This window comes from Channa argus, chromosome 10, assembly GCF_033026475.1.
Source record: "Channa argus isolate prfri chromosome 10, Channa argus male v1.0, whole genome shotgun sequence".
Classification (NCBI taxonomy): Eukaryota; Metazoa; Chordata; class Actinopteri; order Anabantiformes; family Channidae; genus Channa; species Channa argus.
This window is the reverse complement of record NC_090206.1, coordinates 6,424,758-6,444,208: the sequence shown is the minus strand read 5'-3', so window position 1 is coordinate 6,444,208 and position 19,451 is coordinate 6,424,758. Positions and strand designations below refer to the sequence as shown.

General features: G+C 39.0%; 1 protein-coding gene across 5 annotated transcripts in view; it reads right to left on the bottom strand.

Moving 5' to 3' along the window:
* aff2 (AF4/FMR2 family, member 2) overlaps positions 1 to 19,451 on the bottom strand; it is a 126,708-nt gene that overhangs the window by 105,735 nt on the left and 1,522 nt on the right. For 3 of the 5 annotated variants that reach the window (XM_067518716.1, XM_067518715.1, XM_067518717.1), the window contains exon 2: positions 19,045 to 19,128. The exons of the other annotated variants lie outside the window; for them this stretch is intronic. In XM_067518716.1, the coding sequence (XP_067374817.1) occupies positions 19,045 to 19,128 (84 nt within the window). The remainder of the gene's footprint in view (positions 1 to 19,044; positions 19,129 to 19,451) is intronic. 5 annotated transcript variants of the gene reach the window in all.

Below are 19,451 nucleotides of genomic sequence, written 5' to 3'. Positions count from 1 at the left end.
CCTCTCCCTAATTTACAAAAACTGTGCCTTTGGAAAGACAGAACAAAGTCCAACCACGTACTTCACACTGAATATAAACAACTGCAAGTGATGCATTCATGCACTCAGCTTTGTGGCCCTTACACCTATAATGCCAGGAGCAGGCTGTGCAATATTCTTGTCTGTCAAGAAAATCCCTTCGTTATATTAGGCGATCTTGGAGTTTTAGGTTTTCTCTGTGATTTTGCTGAGAAATGTGCCACAATGCAAATTGGACCCTGAACAGTCAAACCCCCGCCGCCCTTTCTGAGTGAGGTAAACTGCTTATCAATAAGGATGTGCTAGGGATCAACTTCACTTTAACAGGTTTGTAGCATGTCACAGCTCTCCAATGTGAAGTAATGTAATTAGTTCAAATGGATTCAAATAGACCCCACAGAGGCCGACTTAAATTTGTCTAAATTTGTTTGGAGAATTAAAGATCTATTAAAGGTGCTTCAGCGGCATCACTTCAGTGACAAGCAAATGTTCGTAACAGGCAAATACATCATTCTGTACCATCAGCAGACTATGACTATTGCTGAATCTACAATTTTTTACAGCTGTGGTTGTCAAACAATTTTTATTAGCAGATCTTGCAGATCTTTATGTATTTGTTATTACCTTTTCCAAATATTGCTGCTTACTACTGCAATATCATTTCTGCAGCTAGGGCTCCTTTTGCTTTTCCTCATCTCTTCCCATCCACGGGAATGTCCCAGATCCCACTTTGATTGATTCAACTTTCGAGCACTACACAGAATAAAATAAGTAGTAGTCTGAAATACTGTATATCCACCTTTTCCCTGGTTCCATCCCACATTATCCCTCTCATCTGCAAGGACTTTCACAGCTCCCTCCATGAGCTCAGATGAGCTGTGAAGCCTGTAGAGCTCTGTAAGAGAGGCCCACGCCAATCTCTTTAATCAATTACTACTACGCCCAAAAGAAAGCGTGAGCAGTGGAGTACGTGCCACTGACCCTGCATAAATCTATTGTAAAACAGGTTGTTTGTGCATTTACACATTCAACTCAATCCAAATCACAGGATAAGGCTCAAAACTCTGTAGTGACCTGAAGAACAAACTTTAAATAACATGAAGTATTTTTTTAAATCAATAATGGAAAAAGTAAATATACTGTGAAGACTGTATGGGATGAGAAGAAAACATCAGAACTCAGACATGTATTTCATCTCAGCAGAAAATGTAATGAGAAATCTAAGTAAACAATCTTTTTTTATGCTTTTTGTGTTGTTGTTGTTGGTCTGTCTAGACAAGTGGAGATGTACCTAGGGGATCGAGGAAAGGGCCTGACAGGACAGCCATTGTTTTTTAGGTCAGTTCTTCCTGCATGGCAGACCATCAGGGCCACCTACGTACCTGGTTGGCACACCGGGGATACGATGCTTTCAGAATCCTCGTTCTTCAGCACATACAGACAGACAAGGACTTTGTGTTCTGTCAGTGTGAAAAAGTCAGACGAGGCCCTGGAATCTGTTTTCACTTGTTATTCCTTCGCAGGCACAGACTGGCTCATGGTGATGTGGTGTTACACAATGACACATCAGTAAAAAAAACAAAAAAAAAACATTGGTATAGAGTCAGACAGAGGGATCACTTTGTCATTACACTGGGCAGACATTTGTCTTCGAAGCAGGGTATCATCCAGCCTGTCTGATCCACCCCTACCCTGATGGAGTTTGTTGGCTTTTTTCATACAAATAAGAGGCTGATCAACATTTTGGAAAATAAGGTATCTGTTTCCTGTTCATGCAAATTTTGCCAACCATAAGGAGATATCAATATTAATCGTCTTATGTTACTCTCAGAAAGAAAGCAAATAAATATACATATTTCCAAGATGTTAAGCTATTTACAGAAAACGTTACTGAATTCCAAATTATGAATGATTTATTTCCACAAGTATTATCTCTAAGAGTAGCTTCAGTAGCTGAGTAATTTTCTATCTAATGAAAAAAAATGGGGAAGTAAACATTGCCAAAAAATAAGTACTTATCTGCTAATTCATTTGTATATATATCCTAGCATGACTCCAGCAGGCAAGTCAAGTAGCCCACACGTTTCAAAGGTAACTGAAAGGCTACAAAGCAGCTGTGACTCATGCAGCTCCTAAACAACAGTCCTGGCCACAGGTCAGTCTTTTTTTTTTCTCAGCACTGGATCATAGGACGAAACAGAACTGATGGTCATTTAGTTAACGATGACTCACAATCCATTTTTCCAGGAAAAATCTAAAACTGATTTATTCGTTACATTTCACCAATAAATGGAGCAGCAATTTACACCGAGACTTTGGTGTCTGAGTAAGACTGACACGAGTTCAGAAGTACAACCATGTATGCTACATTATCTAAAAAATGGGTTGTCAGACACACTAACAACTTCTGGAAACTCACCAAGAGGATAAAGGAAAAAAAAAATAATCAGAAAGTAATTACAACTGCAGCCTTGGCACAGTGCTGGGTAACATTATAGCGATCCTCTTCTAGTCTAGATATAGGAAAGTCGAAAATTATCTCTGCCTAAACTAACTAAAGCATGATATTATAAAAGAAATGAGGAAAATATTACAAATCCTCACGAAGCAAAAAAGACTTCACTCTGAAGGATTTACTCTGATAACACTGTGATTAGTCTCGGAGAACAAGAACGACAGAAGAAAAAGAAGCAAAAAAAAAACAAAAAAAAAAAAACCTGAGAAAGAAATGAAATGAATAATGGAGACAAAGAGTGGAGGAAGAATTGAATTACCAACATATGCAGAGATGGTGGGAATTATGTGCTTAGTATGTGTGAGAACTTGTGGGAGGTGGTATGTATATATACACAACTTTGAGTTTATGGATTGTTATTTACAGTAGCATTAACAATTTGACCTGGTTTCCTCATTTCTTTCTTTTGGGGTTCGAGCCCCGCAGGGTCTGAGACTCAATTGTGTTGCTCAGGTTTATTATCCTTATTATTCTGCTCCTGCTGTTTCAAAATTTCCCCCGAGAGTCTGGAGACTTGAGTATAACTATATATCTAATGATGTGCAAAGTCTTCAAAACACATGCTCCTGCTGTTTGCCTAACGGTGGCACACAAAAAAAAAAGAGAGAGAGAATTATTGTTGATCTATATCTAGATAATACATATGAATGTATAGGGACTGTAGAGAAATGATTATGGGCAGGTGGAGCATTTCATATTGTGGTAGACTTTACCTTATCATTAAAATTACAGTTTAAGTTCACAAAAAACTACACCATTTTAAATCCTTTCTGCTTTTTTAACATTTAACAAATTCAATTGTGATTGGCCTTTCTATTTCAAAAGGTTTAACTTAAAGCTCAGGCTCCTTCGTCTGATAATATTTATACAGTCCCTTAGCACGAAAGCTCAGCCAATTACACTATTCCAGTGGTTTCCCACCTTTTCAGTGCCCCCTTCAAAAGGTACTACACACTAGGGCTCTACCTGGTTGTTAAATCCAGAGTGTTTAAAAAAGCGATGTGAGGAGCAGGGCAATGATTGTGCACTCTGCCACTCCCGGAGTGTGAGAAGGACGTAGAGGTGCACGAGGGGCCAGACACATGAAAAGGACAGGAGTATGTCAGGCAATGGTGGACCGCTATTGTTTGTAGGCCATTCTTAAATATTAATCTATTTTGTCATGATTTGAGAAAAGCCAAAGAATTCAGCTCCACAAAACTCTTAAAAGCGACCAAAAATGTAGTTTATGTGCTAAATTAATTTCGTTTGGGGGCAATCATATACTAACAAAACTCTACGTATTTAGGGTTTAGTTTCTCTTTTTAAAAGGACATTTTTAGATTAGACCCTGGCCACAGGTTGTAGCTTCGATGTTCGGTTCAACCAACAGGTCTGCACCGTAGCACTGTGTGATGTGACCATAAAAGACACTACAGAAGCAGTAATATTAAAGTGCAGGATAACATAAGGGGAAAAAAGCACATAGGTGATGTTAGTGCGCTCATAAAATTGCTATGGGAAACCATAATTAGGCAGATCAAATGTGTACAGAAACATGGACCTTAGCTCTGACCTTGGTTTGCACTTTATGCTGTGAAAGTGCCCTTAGAGAAATGATCCACATACTGTCGATTGTTTCAAGGGAAGGAAGGAAAAAGCATAACAGATGTCACAAGAAAAAAAGTATTCCCTCTTCCAATGTCATCGATAGAACACACTGCAGGCTACACAAGAAGGAAATAATGATGTGAAGACATCAAAGAGTCGCCAGGGAATAAGACGCAGGATTATAGACAACAGTAAACACAAACAGTGGGAGCACACAAATACAGTATGTGTATATGTCCAGTGAGTGTGTGCTCAAGCATAGCGCTGTCCCATTTCTGACAAATACAGGCTCTCAGTGTATATACATGTATTGACATGGACCCGTCTCTGCGGGTCTCATCTCATTGTGCCCACTTGTGTGAGTGAGTGTGTCAATACTTACCCGAAATGCATCAGGCCTAATTCCAGACAACTGAAAAATGCCCTGAGACTGCTTTTAAAAATTACGCTGATAAATCATGCTTCAGCTGACTTCATCTGTCATCATTTGTAGTGTGTGTGTGTGTGTGTGTGTTTGTGTGTGTGAGCCAAACTTAATGAAACTAAAAAACAGCAGACCATCAGATACACAAAACAACACCTCAGGATCGATACACTTTGAGACAAGCTGTGAGGGGTTACAGATGTGCATGCGCTGAAACACGTAATGCAAATACGCACGCACACACGCACACACACTCACACACAGTCGAACACAAGACAAACTCACACACTTAGGGTATTGATTGAGCTCCCTGGTAGCTATTTTCTCCACTAGCTGTATGGACAGAGTGAAGGCTTACAGCTTGCAGTCTATCCTCGCCAAACCCCTGCCATCTATCTACAGGTTAATGAGCCTCAAACAAGGTTCTTTTTCTTCTTTACTGTGCTTAGCAGCAGTGTAGTAGGAATTAGATTATACACAATTATACAGAATATTCCGAGTGCGTACACCAACTTAAAGAGTGAGTAAACAATAGACACCTGGGGGTAAAAGAGTTCTGCATGTTTCACATCTCAAAAAACAAAAAAAACAAAACAAAAAAAACTGATGGTGACAAGTTTGTGTCATCTGTTCACTCGTCACCAATTGGTGTTAAGGAACTGAGGAGACCAATTGCTTTCATTTGGAAAGCATCTTTCCCCATTCTTGCTTGATATAGGATTTCAGCTGCTCGGCAGTTCAGGGCTTCCTTTGTCCTGTTTTTCATCTCATAATGTGCCAAATGTTTTCAGGGGATGACAGGTCTTGACTGCAGACATGATCTTATACTGTGGAGCCACAGAATTATAGGGCAGAATTGCGTTGGTGAAATAAACCAAGTCCTAATAAATACATGTTGTAGATGGCAGCATGTATTTCCCCAAAACCTGTATATATCATGCAGCATCCATGGTGTCGTCACAGATCTGCAAGTTACATATGCTGTGTACGCTAATGTCCCCCACACCATCAAAGATGCAGACTTCTCAACTGATACCAAGTCAGATGCCCCTTCTTGCCTCCTCTTTAGCATGGAGGACACCATTTCCATAATTTCCAAAAAGAATGTCAAATTTAGACTTCATCTGAAATGAGCTTAGGCTCAGGGAAGGCACCAGTGTCTTTGGATCTTGTTTGTATACGGTTGTTTCTTTGTATGGTGAATGTTTAATTTAAATAATTGGAAACTGTGTTGACTGAGAACGGTTTTCAGAGTTGGTTCGGTGCCCATGCAGTGATTTACACCACGAAATTGTGTCTGCTTTAAATGCAGTGCTGTCTGAGATCACTAACATTCAATGTCGTTTTTTTCCCCTACGCCCTTGTAGGAAGACTTTCACGACATTTGTTAATAACAATATAAACTGTAGATGATAAAATCCCCAAATCCTTTACAATTATACACTAAGAAAGATTTATATAACAATCCTGCATAGATAACAACAAGCATATCTAAGGTGATACACGGATTAAATGACATTTAATAATAGTGTTCATGTGCTGCAAAAGCAGGGGGATTTTCTTTTTAGCGCTCGCGCGTGTGTGTGTGTCTATATAAAATTGTAGACATGTTAGGAGATATAGATGTTATATGTTAAGAGAGAGTAAAACCATTGCATTGTTAGTAATAGTGGTGCAAGTAAACGGGTGTAAGAACAAAATTCCCCCACAAGAAATATGACTTGCAGTGCTGCTGTTAGCTGCTTCCTCGTGTCAAATATACAAAACAAATGAGACTTTCCTTTCTATTCAAGGGTAGATACAGGATCTTAAGAGCACTTCCACAGGGGACGAGATGTCACAGAGCAACATTTAAAGCAAATGCTAATGGCCATCGCACAGACACCCCTATGAACCCAGCATGGGAGGCTGCCAAGGACTCCGAGAGTGGAGCTTCGGGAACCACACAAAAACACACAGCACACACACACACAGCGGACCACTTTGCTACAGTAAGAGAAAGACTTGGGGTACACAAGCTCACACATTCCCCACAGAAAATGGATCCCTGCGTCCCGCTGGCTTTCAGACAGACAAATTGTCTGCCGGTAGATAATAGAGCCTCAGAAGTGAGGATGAGGAGGGGCCCCTAAAATTCAGCGCTTCAAAAGACAGAAAAGAGATGCGAGAAGAAGTCAGAATGAAGCCGGAGAGAATGAAGAACACGGCTTGACAGAGTAATAGAGATAGGAAAGCCTCAGACAGAGAGGTGGCATGTTAATTAGGGAGTAGGTTGATAACAAATGTATTAGCAGACCTCCGCAGCAAGGCAGGGGAGAGACGACGGGAGGAAAACGGGTGAGAGCGATAGGAAAAGGTTAACAGAGAAGGGAAAGAGGGGAGACACTGAAGGAAAAGGCAGAGAGAGACACACACACACACAGGATAATTATGAATTAGTTGATAAAGAGGTAATAAATGTCCTGGAGGGGAGCAGAAGTGACAGAGACAGAGGACACTGCGGAGCCGTGGAGGGGAAAACGACGACTGAAATCCTTTTGATAATAAACTTTGAGCATTGAATAAAAAGTTATTACCACTCTTATTTATTAACTTTGATGAATAACACTTGCAGGGTCATAAATGATTTTCTCCTGCTGGGACCAGCAGAAACCAGACACCCAAGAAAAAGGAAAAAGCTACCAAGCTAACATCATTAAGGCTACACACACAGCGAATGCACACTAAATATTATAGATGACAAAGATAAGTCTAGAATTTTATTGGTTGCTGCCTAAGCATATGGATTCTAAAAGCTACACATATGGTTACTATTGTTTTAAGCTAACACATGCTAGCTAGCATTTGCGCTGTTAGATGCTAGCTACGTATCAGCTAGTTTGTTTCTCTGAATTTTTAGAGACCAAATAATTAATGCAAACTGTAATCATAAATTACTGTTAACGTTATTGGCAATAACGAACTGAAACGCAAAAGTCTGGGAACAGTTTCTATGGTCCTTTCTATTGTCTATTGTTCCCTTGTCCCCTAAAATTTCAAAACCAATGAAAACTACAAAGACTGTAGTTACTGAAAATTACAGATCTTTTAGATATTTCCTATTTATGCAAAAACAATTCACTGTTAATGTTTAATCTTAAGCTTTATCTATTATAAAAAATCATCCTAATCAGCGCACTTACTGTGGGATTCTATTTCAATATAATACTTTATTCATTTAAGACGTTTCCTTAAAGACATTACATCAAAATATTAATATTTCTGTTCATGTTCTGTTCAAGTCCCAAACCATTTAACTACTGGTCCCTTCGGCTCTTCTGTCTCTGGATAGCCCAAGGAACACAGACGTACACGCACACTGAGTGGGTCTTTGGGGAGCTGAAATGTCTCCTTCAGGGGAAATAAAAACCAGTCAAATGTCTTCATTTCCATGCTGCGCAGTATTACTTTGTTTAATGTTGTGAAAATAAGGAAACAAAGGATATAATTATATTGTGGTTTAAGATGAAGCACAGTGACAGTGTTATAACCAATGTTTTTACAAACTGTAGAACCTCCAACATTTGGGGGTTTTTGCGTGTTGGTTTTATTTAACCACCTTTGACATTTCCCATGAATCACATGTCAGTCAAATAGTTTCTACAAAGAACTTTCCAGACATCACTTAACAATCCAAAGGTATGCAACTAAAACAAACAAACAAACAAACAAACAAACAAACAGAGCGGTATCATAAAACAGATTGTTTATGTAAAAAGAAATAGGTGTTTCCCTTTTTTAAGTCATCGATGCACGGCAGCTAAATCAGTGTTGTGTTTAAAACCACTAAGACACTAATTAACTAGTACAAGCGTTCTTTCATTATCACAAGTAATAAAAACGGTCAAGGAGTGCATAGAAAAGTTATAATGAAAATAATAAAAGTGAGATCAGTGCAAATGTTCGCTTCCCCTCTTGATAAACCATTTACATAATACACTCCAATATGCAAAATCAGGTGTCTGACCTTTAAAAGAGACTGTAAATGTCTAAAGCTTGATGAGTGGCACCAGGTGTGTTAAACTGGGCCTGTACTTCCATTTTGCAAGGGGAGTCTCAAGCTGGTTGCAACAAAAAACAATAGTATCACCAAAAATCGTTTTGAGATACCAGTACCAACTGAGTAAAGGACACACTGAGACTCTTCCAAGAAGTAGACCGGAACATTTTTTTAAAAACTGAGGTACCGGAATAAAAGAGCTATGTAAGAAACCTCAGCGAACCTGAGAAAGTTCTTAGAGGCAACTGGAATAAAAGTCTACAGTCACGTGAAGTCTAGATTGTTTGGGAGAAAAGCATACAGGAAGCCATTGCTTACAGGACATCTGGACACGAGGCAGCAAGCTTGGATTATGCCGTAGTAATAACCATGGGAACCAACCAAACATTCAAAGTAGCAAAATGTGCATTAAATATTAAGTTGAATATTAAGTCTAAAAAGAGACGTAAAGCTTTGCACTTGACAGTATAAACAGTCGTACCTGTGGCCAAAAATGAAAACCATCAAAATGTTGCATTGAAACATCTATTTGTGGCTTGTAGGACGTAGACGTTCTGTGACAAAAATGCAGGTGCTGCACTTTGATAAGGGCATCATTAGGCAAAGTGTTAGCAAAATGTCTTCAGGGTTCTTGTGTTAACACTGTAGACCACTTACAGTCAAACACACACGCTCTCCCTCCCCCTCTCTTTTATCCTGTGTTTCTCCGTCTCTTGCTGCCTCTTTCTACCCAGTGTAAATAATGTAATTTGTCACAGACAGCCTTCCATGTAGGAGATGACCTTTTGAAAACTCACAGTAAATTGGCCTTGGCTGGAAAAGCTACGTCATTAGCCTATTTCATCTCAGTCTGGCTCTCACTTCCTCTGTCTCGTTGCTTTCAAATTCAGTTTTATTATTTATGTTTAATATTAAATTCAGTGTTTAATCTAGTGCCATGTGAGGCTAACTAGCTCAAGCTGTACATGTCTTTTCTTTCTTTCTCTCCAATGTGCTGTAGTCAGAGACACACACACACACACAAGACCAACTCATGAAGACATGTTGGGAGTAATTAATGAGTACGTTTTTTCACCGAACAACTCTTGACTGCGTAGTGTCCCGATCTCTTATGTGTTGTGTATGGATTCTAAGTACTGTAAAAATTAAAAAGATTCTTTCATATCAAATTGAAAACAGACCTCTACAAAATAATCCACATTAATGAGAATTTTAACAGAGGAAATACTGATTCACTCTTTTAAAACAAACCAACCTAAATCAACACAGGCGCAGCCAACTGATTTCTACCACCAGGATTTTGACCTGAGTGCAGTGAATGTATTTAAAAGATTGTAGTGTGAATTCACCAGTGTGTGGAAGGTCACAATCTTTGCCAATATCTACACTGAAGACAAGCAACAAGTAACTCTACGAAATGGTTATTGAAAAGCAGCAGTCAGGGGATGGAAACAAGAAATTTTCCAAGTCAGTGAATCTCCCTTAAAGGACAGTTAAATCAATCATTAAGAAATGGAAGGAGCATAGCCCGTGTAAATCTGCCTGCACAATGCCGTCTCCTCTGATGGAGTTACAAGCGTTAGAGCTCTCACAATACATGCAATCCTATGTCCACGATTAATTCAGCTTTTGAATGTATTTATTGTCAAATTATTAGCTGTGTGTGGACATTTATTAGCTAGCATCAGCTTCACACGGGCATCTTTATTTTCAGCTCCCATTTGCAAACAAAGCATTGTAAAATGCCACAGAAGTCTGTAAGGGCCTTAATTTATTTGAGTTGGTTCATTTAAAAAGATGAAGTTATAGATTTAATACATATGAAAAAGATGAATTTTGTGTAGCTGTCTTTTTTGCTTTTTTTATTTCCGTCTCTGTAAGAAAAGCTATTGGTTTCTGCAGGGCAGGTATGGTTTTACAAAAGTGGACCTACTCGTAACATCATCTTGCCTCGGTGTTTTTACCCTAATGATGTTGGACAAGATAAAGCTGCTAAAACGTTTAAGTTCAGAAGGTTAAAACACCCCCACTTACAGACAGATTTCCAATATGGCTTTGGAAAGCAAGAATTAAGTCAGCTCCCTGCAACCTTTAAATGCTCACACACACAGACATTTGCACAAAGTGGGTATCAGCAGTATCATGAGTGCCAACTACAGCAGAGAGGAGAGAACTACTGGGGCACTGGGTTCAAGGCAGGGTTTGCATGTTTGTGTGTGTGTGCCTTAAAAAAAGAAAATGAAAAGAGTGTGTGTGTGTGTGTGTGCGTGCGTGTGTTTTTGAGAGCATGCGTTATCATTCCTCAGCACCATGTTCCTCTTGGCAGATGGCTCCGCCAACCTCGGGACCTGGGGTGTGTATGCATGTTGATGTGTGTGTGTCTGTGTGTTTGTGTAGCTGTGTATTGTCTTGGTATCTTGGGGGCACAAGGGCAGAAGCTACCTGGTGTTGACTGCCAAGTCTTATGCTCTCTCGTGCTCTCTCTTTCTCTAAAGCCTCCAACACACACACACACACACACACACACACACACACACCCTGACCTGCATTGTCCAGTCACGACATTTACTGCATATGCGATTGATTTTTGTTTTTTAATAAGGAACAGTGGTTAAAGTGGTTCTTCCACTGATACTATCGCAAAGGCGCAATCGTTACTCTGAATACTGAATTTTATTAGCACTGTATCAGTTGCAGAAGGTGCTTCTGTGTACAGAAATACACTGACTGATGTATTGTCCATGTATTGTACTTGATGTATTTCCACCTGGTCAATACTGTCAGAAAGTCAGATAATAAATAAATAAATAACACATCATGTTATCATGACCTGACTGTATTTCATTAATTATTTAAACTGAATACTAATTACAATTTCACAACAAATTAGGGAAAAGTAAATCAAGCAAATAGTTTATTACCTAATTAAACACATTCTTAATTAGTTTTACCGACAAATTAGGTAACGTAATTTCAGGCAACCACTTCATTAACTAATTTGTGCTGTTACAAATTGAATTACACTGCAAACGAACGGATATTGTTTACTCATTCAATGCATTTTTTCCTCTAATCATTTATTGTAAACAAATCATCAATAAAAAAATTACAAACTCCGGAATGTGAATGTTGCATTAAGTCCGTCCCTATGTTGAACGAATGTCTAAATGGGGTTCAGAAACCCTACAGCATGTCATCTTACGTCTCCTTTGTGCCTTCTCCGATAGAGAAAACTACTCAGATAGTAATCTTTAAAAAAAAAAAAAAAAAAAAAACTAGACTGGAGCAATAGCCAGGCAGATAAATATGAGTGTTAAACGGTGGGAAACACTTTAAAGACAATGACTCTGCCAATATTAGAACAGCAGCAACAACAGAAGCTTGGTGATCTGATCCCATGGGGAAGATCTGGTACAGTTATGTACGCAATTCTGCTTTATAGTCTAATTAGTAGTTACAAGGCTTTTAGTCACATCTATTGACAAGGCAATTGCAATTTCTGCGCACCATTAATAGAAAATAATACCTTTAAACGCTGCAACGATCTCCATTTCAGCTTATGTAGTTGACACAATAACGCTCCAGCAGCTTACATGTGAGGTGTTTTTAAACAGCTTTTGATCCAGGGAGCAGTCTATCTTCTATTCTGTAAGTCTTTTTTAATAAAGATATTGCAGCTCAGAGAGACATACCTCAGTGTAAGTACTTCAGCTGCACTCAACAGTGACTTTTTATTGCACCTCATTGAGCCACTGAGAGCCTGTTGGGTCTCATCATCTGATGTTTGTCGAGGTAATTTTCTCTGAGGAAATTCATGTGGATGTTGTTTTTTTTTGTTTGTTTTTTTTTCAAATTATAGATTAATTATCTGTTTGAGCCTTAGGTCAATTTAAAAGTTTTATTAAATAAAATACAGTATTACTGTTATAAATACACGAGGAAAACCTAACCCCTTTTCAATGACGATCAGTGATTAAAAAAAATGTATGCGGCTGTGTGGAATTTGACATTTTAGGAAAACTGCACAGTTTTTGGACTTATTAAAGGACTCAGTCTAATTCCTGGATAAAGGTAATTGTCATAGTGTCCTTATGATAGCTAGTTATGATGCTACTTACAAAATATTAATGCTACTGAGGTGCTTGAGAGAGCAAAACACAGTGACCCAAGAGCTCAAAGCACTGCAACTTACGGAACTTAAACTGACCGAATACAAGCAAATTAATAAAAAGCTTCACTAATTTCCAAACACAAAACAAAAAACACATTTTTGTATTTGCAGTGTGTTTCTGTAATGGGTTGTGTGAATGTCTGACTTCTTCCAGACTAAACTAAACTACCAGATTAACGCCGTTGGCCAGTGATTATTGAATTTCATTATTTCTCCAACAATGTACAATATATGATGTCAAAGCTCTGGTAGCTGTTTATAACAGAACATATGTATCACTGTGTCCTGCTGAGGTGCAAATAATGGCTGTTGAAGCCTCCAGGACCCTCAACACCCCTGAAGAAGTCGCAGTATTCAAAGCTACCCTGAAGTAGACAGATGGCAGGCTGTATGTTTGTGCTTATTTTGGACACTTCAAGAGAATTTAACTGTTAAGTCTTTATTATTCTTTCTTTACATGCTCAGCATGGAACGGGATCTATTCTGGGTTGTTATTGTATGTGTTCTAATGGTGAAGGTGTAATTTGTAATTATCACTGTTTCCCATGGATGAGCCTCAATTTAACTTTTACTTAATTACTGTTGTTCAGATGAGTTGAGATGAGAGTATTTAGATAAAGTAGATCTTTTTTAGAATATTGTTTCTATGTTGTTGAAGACCATTCTGGCCTTTTTAAGTTGAACCCCTCAGTTTTTTTTTAGCTGCCTTTTCCTTGAATAGCTACTTTATGACGGGTACTAAGCTCCGGCTTTGTACTCTACACGGAACATGAGACGGTGTCATAATAAATCATACTTTGCAGCCAAGAGCTACAGTCACTTTCATATTTGTATCAAAGGCAACGAGGTATGGTAAATAATATCACATATACAAGGGTATAATTTCTAAGCACTTTGTTTACTTTCTCTATAAATATGCCCATAAACTAGCAGAAAATCTAACATAAGTTTGGAAAAAACGGTTTTCATGTTCAGTGGGTTGGCTGGAGAATGGTAACATTCCTCAAGAAAAAAGAGAATCTAACAACCAAAACTTTTAGTCTTTCGTACTTCTTTGTCTTTGTCAGCAATAAAAGACAGAGAGCGTATTCCTTAGTTAACGGAGCTCTTTTAGCAACGTTAGATCTGCCATCCGCTTCTAAGGAACAAAAGTCAGTTTCAAAGGTTTCGATGCGATTGATGAAGAAAATACAAAGCAGAATAAAGCCCCTGGACCCGATAAGCGATTCAGTGACTTTGATAGACTATGATGAAATGAAATTCTGTGCAAAGCTATCAGTCATTTTTAGTCATCTTTAGGTGATACCGACACCCCCCACCCCACCACCACTGCTTTTTTCTTCCAAGTGTTAAGAATTAAGGTGAGAGGAGGGGGTTGTTTTTTTTTTTTGGGGGGGGGGGGGGGTGGCAGCAGCTTGGTTGTGCAAAAATTCACTGATAAAGATAAATGTTCTGCTGAGGGTTTTATATCCCACCCAGATGGTTACTACTTTATTTTCCTATAACCACTTAAGAAACTGAACAGATGGCTTAGCTGTTTGGAGGGGGTATGTCAAATCCTAAAATGTCTCTCAGCTATAGATTGGACCTTAAATTAGCTTGAAAATAAACTTTTAACATATTACCTCTGCATTTGCACATTGAATTGTTAAAGCGTAATTATCCCATTTTACTTTAAAGCATGTAAGATAGTAGTATTTGGACATAATAATTTAATAATATAAGTGGATTATCCACTGAACAATTAATTCAGAGGTTTCATCTCCTTCATTATGACTTTTAAAGATTCCTACAACTGAGGCTTTGTTATTATCTCACACACTCACGGCTCTGTTTCTGTTGTTTTACCACAAGCTTTTTCTATAGATATATTCAGCAAGGTTCTAAGATGTGACAAAGTTTGAGCAACTAAAAGGAGAAGAGTGAGAAAATGAGTCGTCAGCAGTGAGGGATGATGACATGCGGAAGATATCTGCACAAATGCAAAAAGTCTAGAGCACCACAGTGGAGCAGCTGGGTTGAGAAGAGTTTGCCTCGTTCTCATTGACTCTTAAGGTACAGCAGACAAGTTTTTAATCCTAATATGTCACAGATGTGGCACTTGGTCATGTGTTCTCTAACCATACTGGATCGAAATCTTAAAAGAAACAGAGAATATATTAAGTTGATTTGGAAATTCTGTCTCATTATTATTTGGACTTCGTTTTTAAACTGTGTAAGCAGCTGGAGAGACACATCTGTATAATATTACATCCTTTGCAGCTAGAGGAAATCTGCCAAAGTCTGCAGTCGACTCCGAATCAATTCCTAACAATTACTGTGTGGAACAGAATTTAATAAATACAGTACTTCTGGAAAACATTCAATCTGCAAACACAGCTCTTCAAAAGCTGCTGTAATCAACACTTTTGTTTTAACAAATTAGATCATGTAATGTCTTTTGAAAAAGGCTTATATGTATTGACAAACCAGAGAATTTTAGCACTTTTCATATCATATTTTTTCTGTTTCACGGCCCAAAACTTCACTAATTTGCTTCACTCTACCTGCTTTCATTAGCGCTGCTTTCCGGCTGCAGCAGGCAGATGTTTTCTGCAAGAAAGTTGTACTGACCAGCAGCAAACCACGAGCCCATCACTGAGTCCAAAAAAGTTAGTGACTAGCTAATGAGCATAGAGGAGCATGTTGCTGTTTGAAACTATTTTTCACTAGTTTTTTTTTTTCCCCACAGTACAATAGATAATCAGTAATTATTAGGAGCCCTAATCCTAATTCCTCTTGGTTTTTCAGTTTTTTCTGATTGAATCGGTTTTAAATTGTCAGTGCCCTTTTAAAAGAGAGAGATTCCAAATGTTGTGACTGTGCATCCTCCTGTAACCTTGTGGTCCTTCTTAATTTTTAATCTCTCTTTTTTTTTATCAGCTAGAAAATTTGTTTTTGTTATTAACATATGGATGTATATCTTTTTTGTTACACGGAATCAGGACATTAAAAGATCAAAGGAAAGAAGGCAGATCTGTTTCTCATGCAGCGCTTCAGAACCATGGACAGTGACTGTCTCCCAGTGATCTGACTGGTTTTACTAGCTTCTTCACACCTGCTGTCCGACTGCCCATTTTACAGCCCCCTGGGATAATTGCTCCACCAATAAGGGATAAAATAGAATTTCTTCCAAATAGAAGTTTTTCCCTCAGTATTATCTGCTGTTAGCCATGGAACATTTGTTTGTGAATTCTTGTCAGTTTGGGATGAGACACAGCTTCCTTTCACAGCCTCTGAGTCGCAGATGATGTTGGTGTGAAGTATCGTCAAGTGGATCTGGTTTGGCAAGCTGAGGCCGCACACGCGGCGTGGAGAAATTTCAGCAGGGTGATGAATGATTTGGGGCGTACTGAGCTCGCACGTGTGACTGGGCTGATTGAGAGCTTGAGCGGATTGACGGGCGGATTGAAAACTGGACTGAGACTTAACATTGAATGCATTGACTATAAATTGAGTCCGTCACCACTTTTCCCTGCAGATCTCATCTTATCTTATCCCCAAGACCCCAGTTTTTATGGTTCAGAAATAGCATTTTGACAGCATCTTTAAACATTTTTATTAATTTCCTTTTTTCAACATCCTAAAGCTGCATGAAAGAAGAAAAACAACTGGGATCAAGTAATAATAACAAAAATAATAATCCTCAAAGCATCTTCCTGCAGATGTGAACTGCTGAGCTCCAAAACACGCAGCTGGAATCTTATAATTCCACACTGACGAAATGTGTAATCAATTCCATAATTAACTACTTAAATGGTTCAACCAATCACCATCAGTGTCAATTAACATTTAAAGCGATCTCCCCCAGATTCCACTGCCATGATTAGCCAGCTACATGATGGGCAATTACAGTGAGGAGTAGGCAATATTCAATGCAAAGCCCTATCACAATCATACAAAGCCTTTCAGATCTCCGAGCGAGAGAATGAAACAAGAAGTGAGATGGCAAGAGGAGAGGGGGAGGAGAAGGGAGAAAGAGCAACAATGAGGAGAGAAGATGAAAGGGTGTTTCTTCAGGAGGAGGAGGAGGAGACCTACAGTGTTGGATGCGTTGAGATTTAACAAAGGCGTGTGGAGCTTCAAGATTGTTTTCTCTCTCTTGTTTTTTTTTTTCTTCTTCTTCTTCTTCTTCTTAAAGGGAAACTCCACTGTCAAACAGGAGGCACACATCAATAACGAGCGACAGACTTTTAACTCTAATCTGACTGATTTTAATGGTTTCTATTGAAGGCGTGCATTGTCTTTCTTATGCCTGTAAAATCTATCGTAAATTAGGAAAATAGAGCTATTTGAAAACAATACTCCAGCTCTCTGCTTCCAGTGACAGTGTTATCCTCTTTACAATCTTAGAAAGTTGATTCCATCTTAACATTTATTAGCACAGAGCTGCTGCCTCCGTCCAAGCAGCTTTTCAGAGCTGTTGGTAGAAGACGCTGCGAAGGGAAACAGCATCATGTGCTGCACTGGCTCCACGACAAACCAAACACATTTCATCGTGTTTTCTTGGCCCCGCACCACAGCCGAAAAGCTTAATTTAATAAATTATGTGTACTGGCTTGGTTTGAGGGTTCAGTGTGTTCGGAGTGAACATCCATGTTTCATGTGTCGTCCAACCACGTCTAAAGGCAAAAGTGTACACGTTCCAAAATGGTCCCATTTGACAGTCCCATTGTCATATCCTCCTCTAGCTGCATGCTACTTCTTTCACAATCGCTCTTCAAGAATGCTTTGTAGTCTCAACACAATGGATCATTCAAATAGGGATAACGGCACACACTTCGAGACTGTCTCTCCTCAGATGCTTTTCTTGTGTGGTACTTGTTTGCACAAACAGAAAGTGACAGAATGTTTTCAGTTTTGAAAGTCTAAAAGTGTTGGACGCAGCCTCCCCCCCCCAAAAAAAATAAAAAATATAAGAAGTATTCTGAGTTCCTTCATTTCATGCTGCCGGAATATAAGTTGACCTTGGGCTATCGGGGATTCAAATTAATTCCCAAAGTCCTTTAAACTGAACAGGAAATATTTTTTGTTATTGCCATTTCTAATTAAGTGCCTAAAACAAAGGAGTGGTATTAAAATGATTCATCAAAATGATTTGTACAACTATTTTCTGCTGAGCATGTTGGGTTTAGTCAAAATAATTATTGGGTGAGAAAGGGTGCAGCATGAAAGAAAGCATTGTCAAATGCTCAGAAACGAGGAATGAACTGTATGTTGTGTTAAAAGTCACATGCTTTGCAGACGACAGTGTGTTTATTTTGCTAAATCTGATATTCCTGATAAAGTACAGTGCTTCATTACACAAACGTTTGAAGACAACTTTCCCTATAATAACTAATTTTGGGGGACTTCAATATTTGCTGGCTGGTGGGCACTTAAAATGAAGCAACACCTGCTACAGGTAAAATAATTAGTTGATTACCGGTTAATAAATCTAGTAAATATTCTGTCACCTAATCAAACCACAGCTGCCCTCATTGTTCTCCTTTCTAACCAGATGTTTCTTGTTCATTTCTGTGTTTTCTTTCCTGGAATAAAGTGTATTTGTGTGTGTGAAATCAATTTCCCATCACAACCCACTGACAGCAGCGGCATGATGGAGTGGTGGCAGGGGGAGGGTTACATGTGCAGACACCCTGAGCTTGTTGTTGAGCCCCAAGCTGCTCCACTCCAGCAGCGGGGGGTTAAGTACCTTGCTCCAGGGCCCTTCCATGGTGGCTGCTGAGGGACAGCAGTGTGTGACACTTTCTCTGCTCACACTCTCCCCACTGGAATAAGGATTCAAAACAGCAACATGGTTGCCAAGTTATTGTGCTCTGACTGTAACACATAGTTCAAGTGGAGAGACTGAATGTTACATATACTGTCCCTCCACAATTCTGATTTATATAAAACAGCCCGAAAAATCCAACCAGTACAGTGACAGTGCATGCAAATGTGGTCAATGTCTGCACAGTTCATCATAATGTAAAACTACAGAGGCTGTTCAAAGGCGGACTACGTCCCGTTCAAATTTGTTTTTAGTCAGTTTGCATTTAGACAATTTTGTTGAGCTCCATCCTGTGGCTCCTCCCAAACCGTGATGAAATAGACATGATTTTGGGGCCCATTGCATATGTGGTGGCAACCATCTCACCGATCAACAAGGAAGCTAATTTTTCCTTGGAAGTAAATTAAAAAAGCTATTACAGAGTATTTATCTAGATCACATTGTGAAATGACCAACAACAGCTCAGTCCCATTACCTGGATTCTCCCATCCCTTCAGTAAGCTTCTGTGTCTGGGCTGTAGGTGTTTGGTGGTCCCATAAACACCACCTCTCCCCAGAGCTGCAACAGAGGGGGTCACACAACCATTGCTCTGCTTCTTAAATCACATTTTGAAAAAACTATGTGGCTAAACAGTCAGGTACATACAGTGACCCGGCAGGCAGAGTGGACTGTCAACGGGTCAACATTTTTTTAATAAACCTATTGTATAGTTTTAAAAAATGCAGTGTACAATTCAGTCCAAAGTGGAACTAAAGTGCACCTCCATTACTTTTCAAATTTCACATTCTGTACAAATCCCAAATCATGCAGAGAAAAAGAATTACATTGAACTTCTTGCAGGTTAAAGCATCGTAGTCGTCTTTTAAACCTCCGGCATGTTT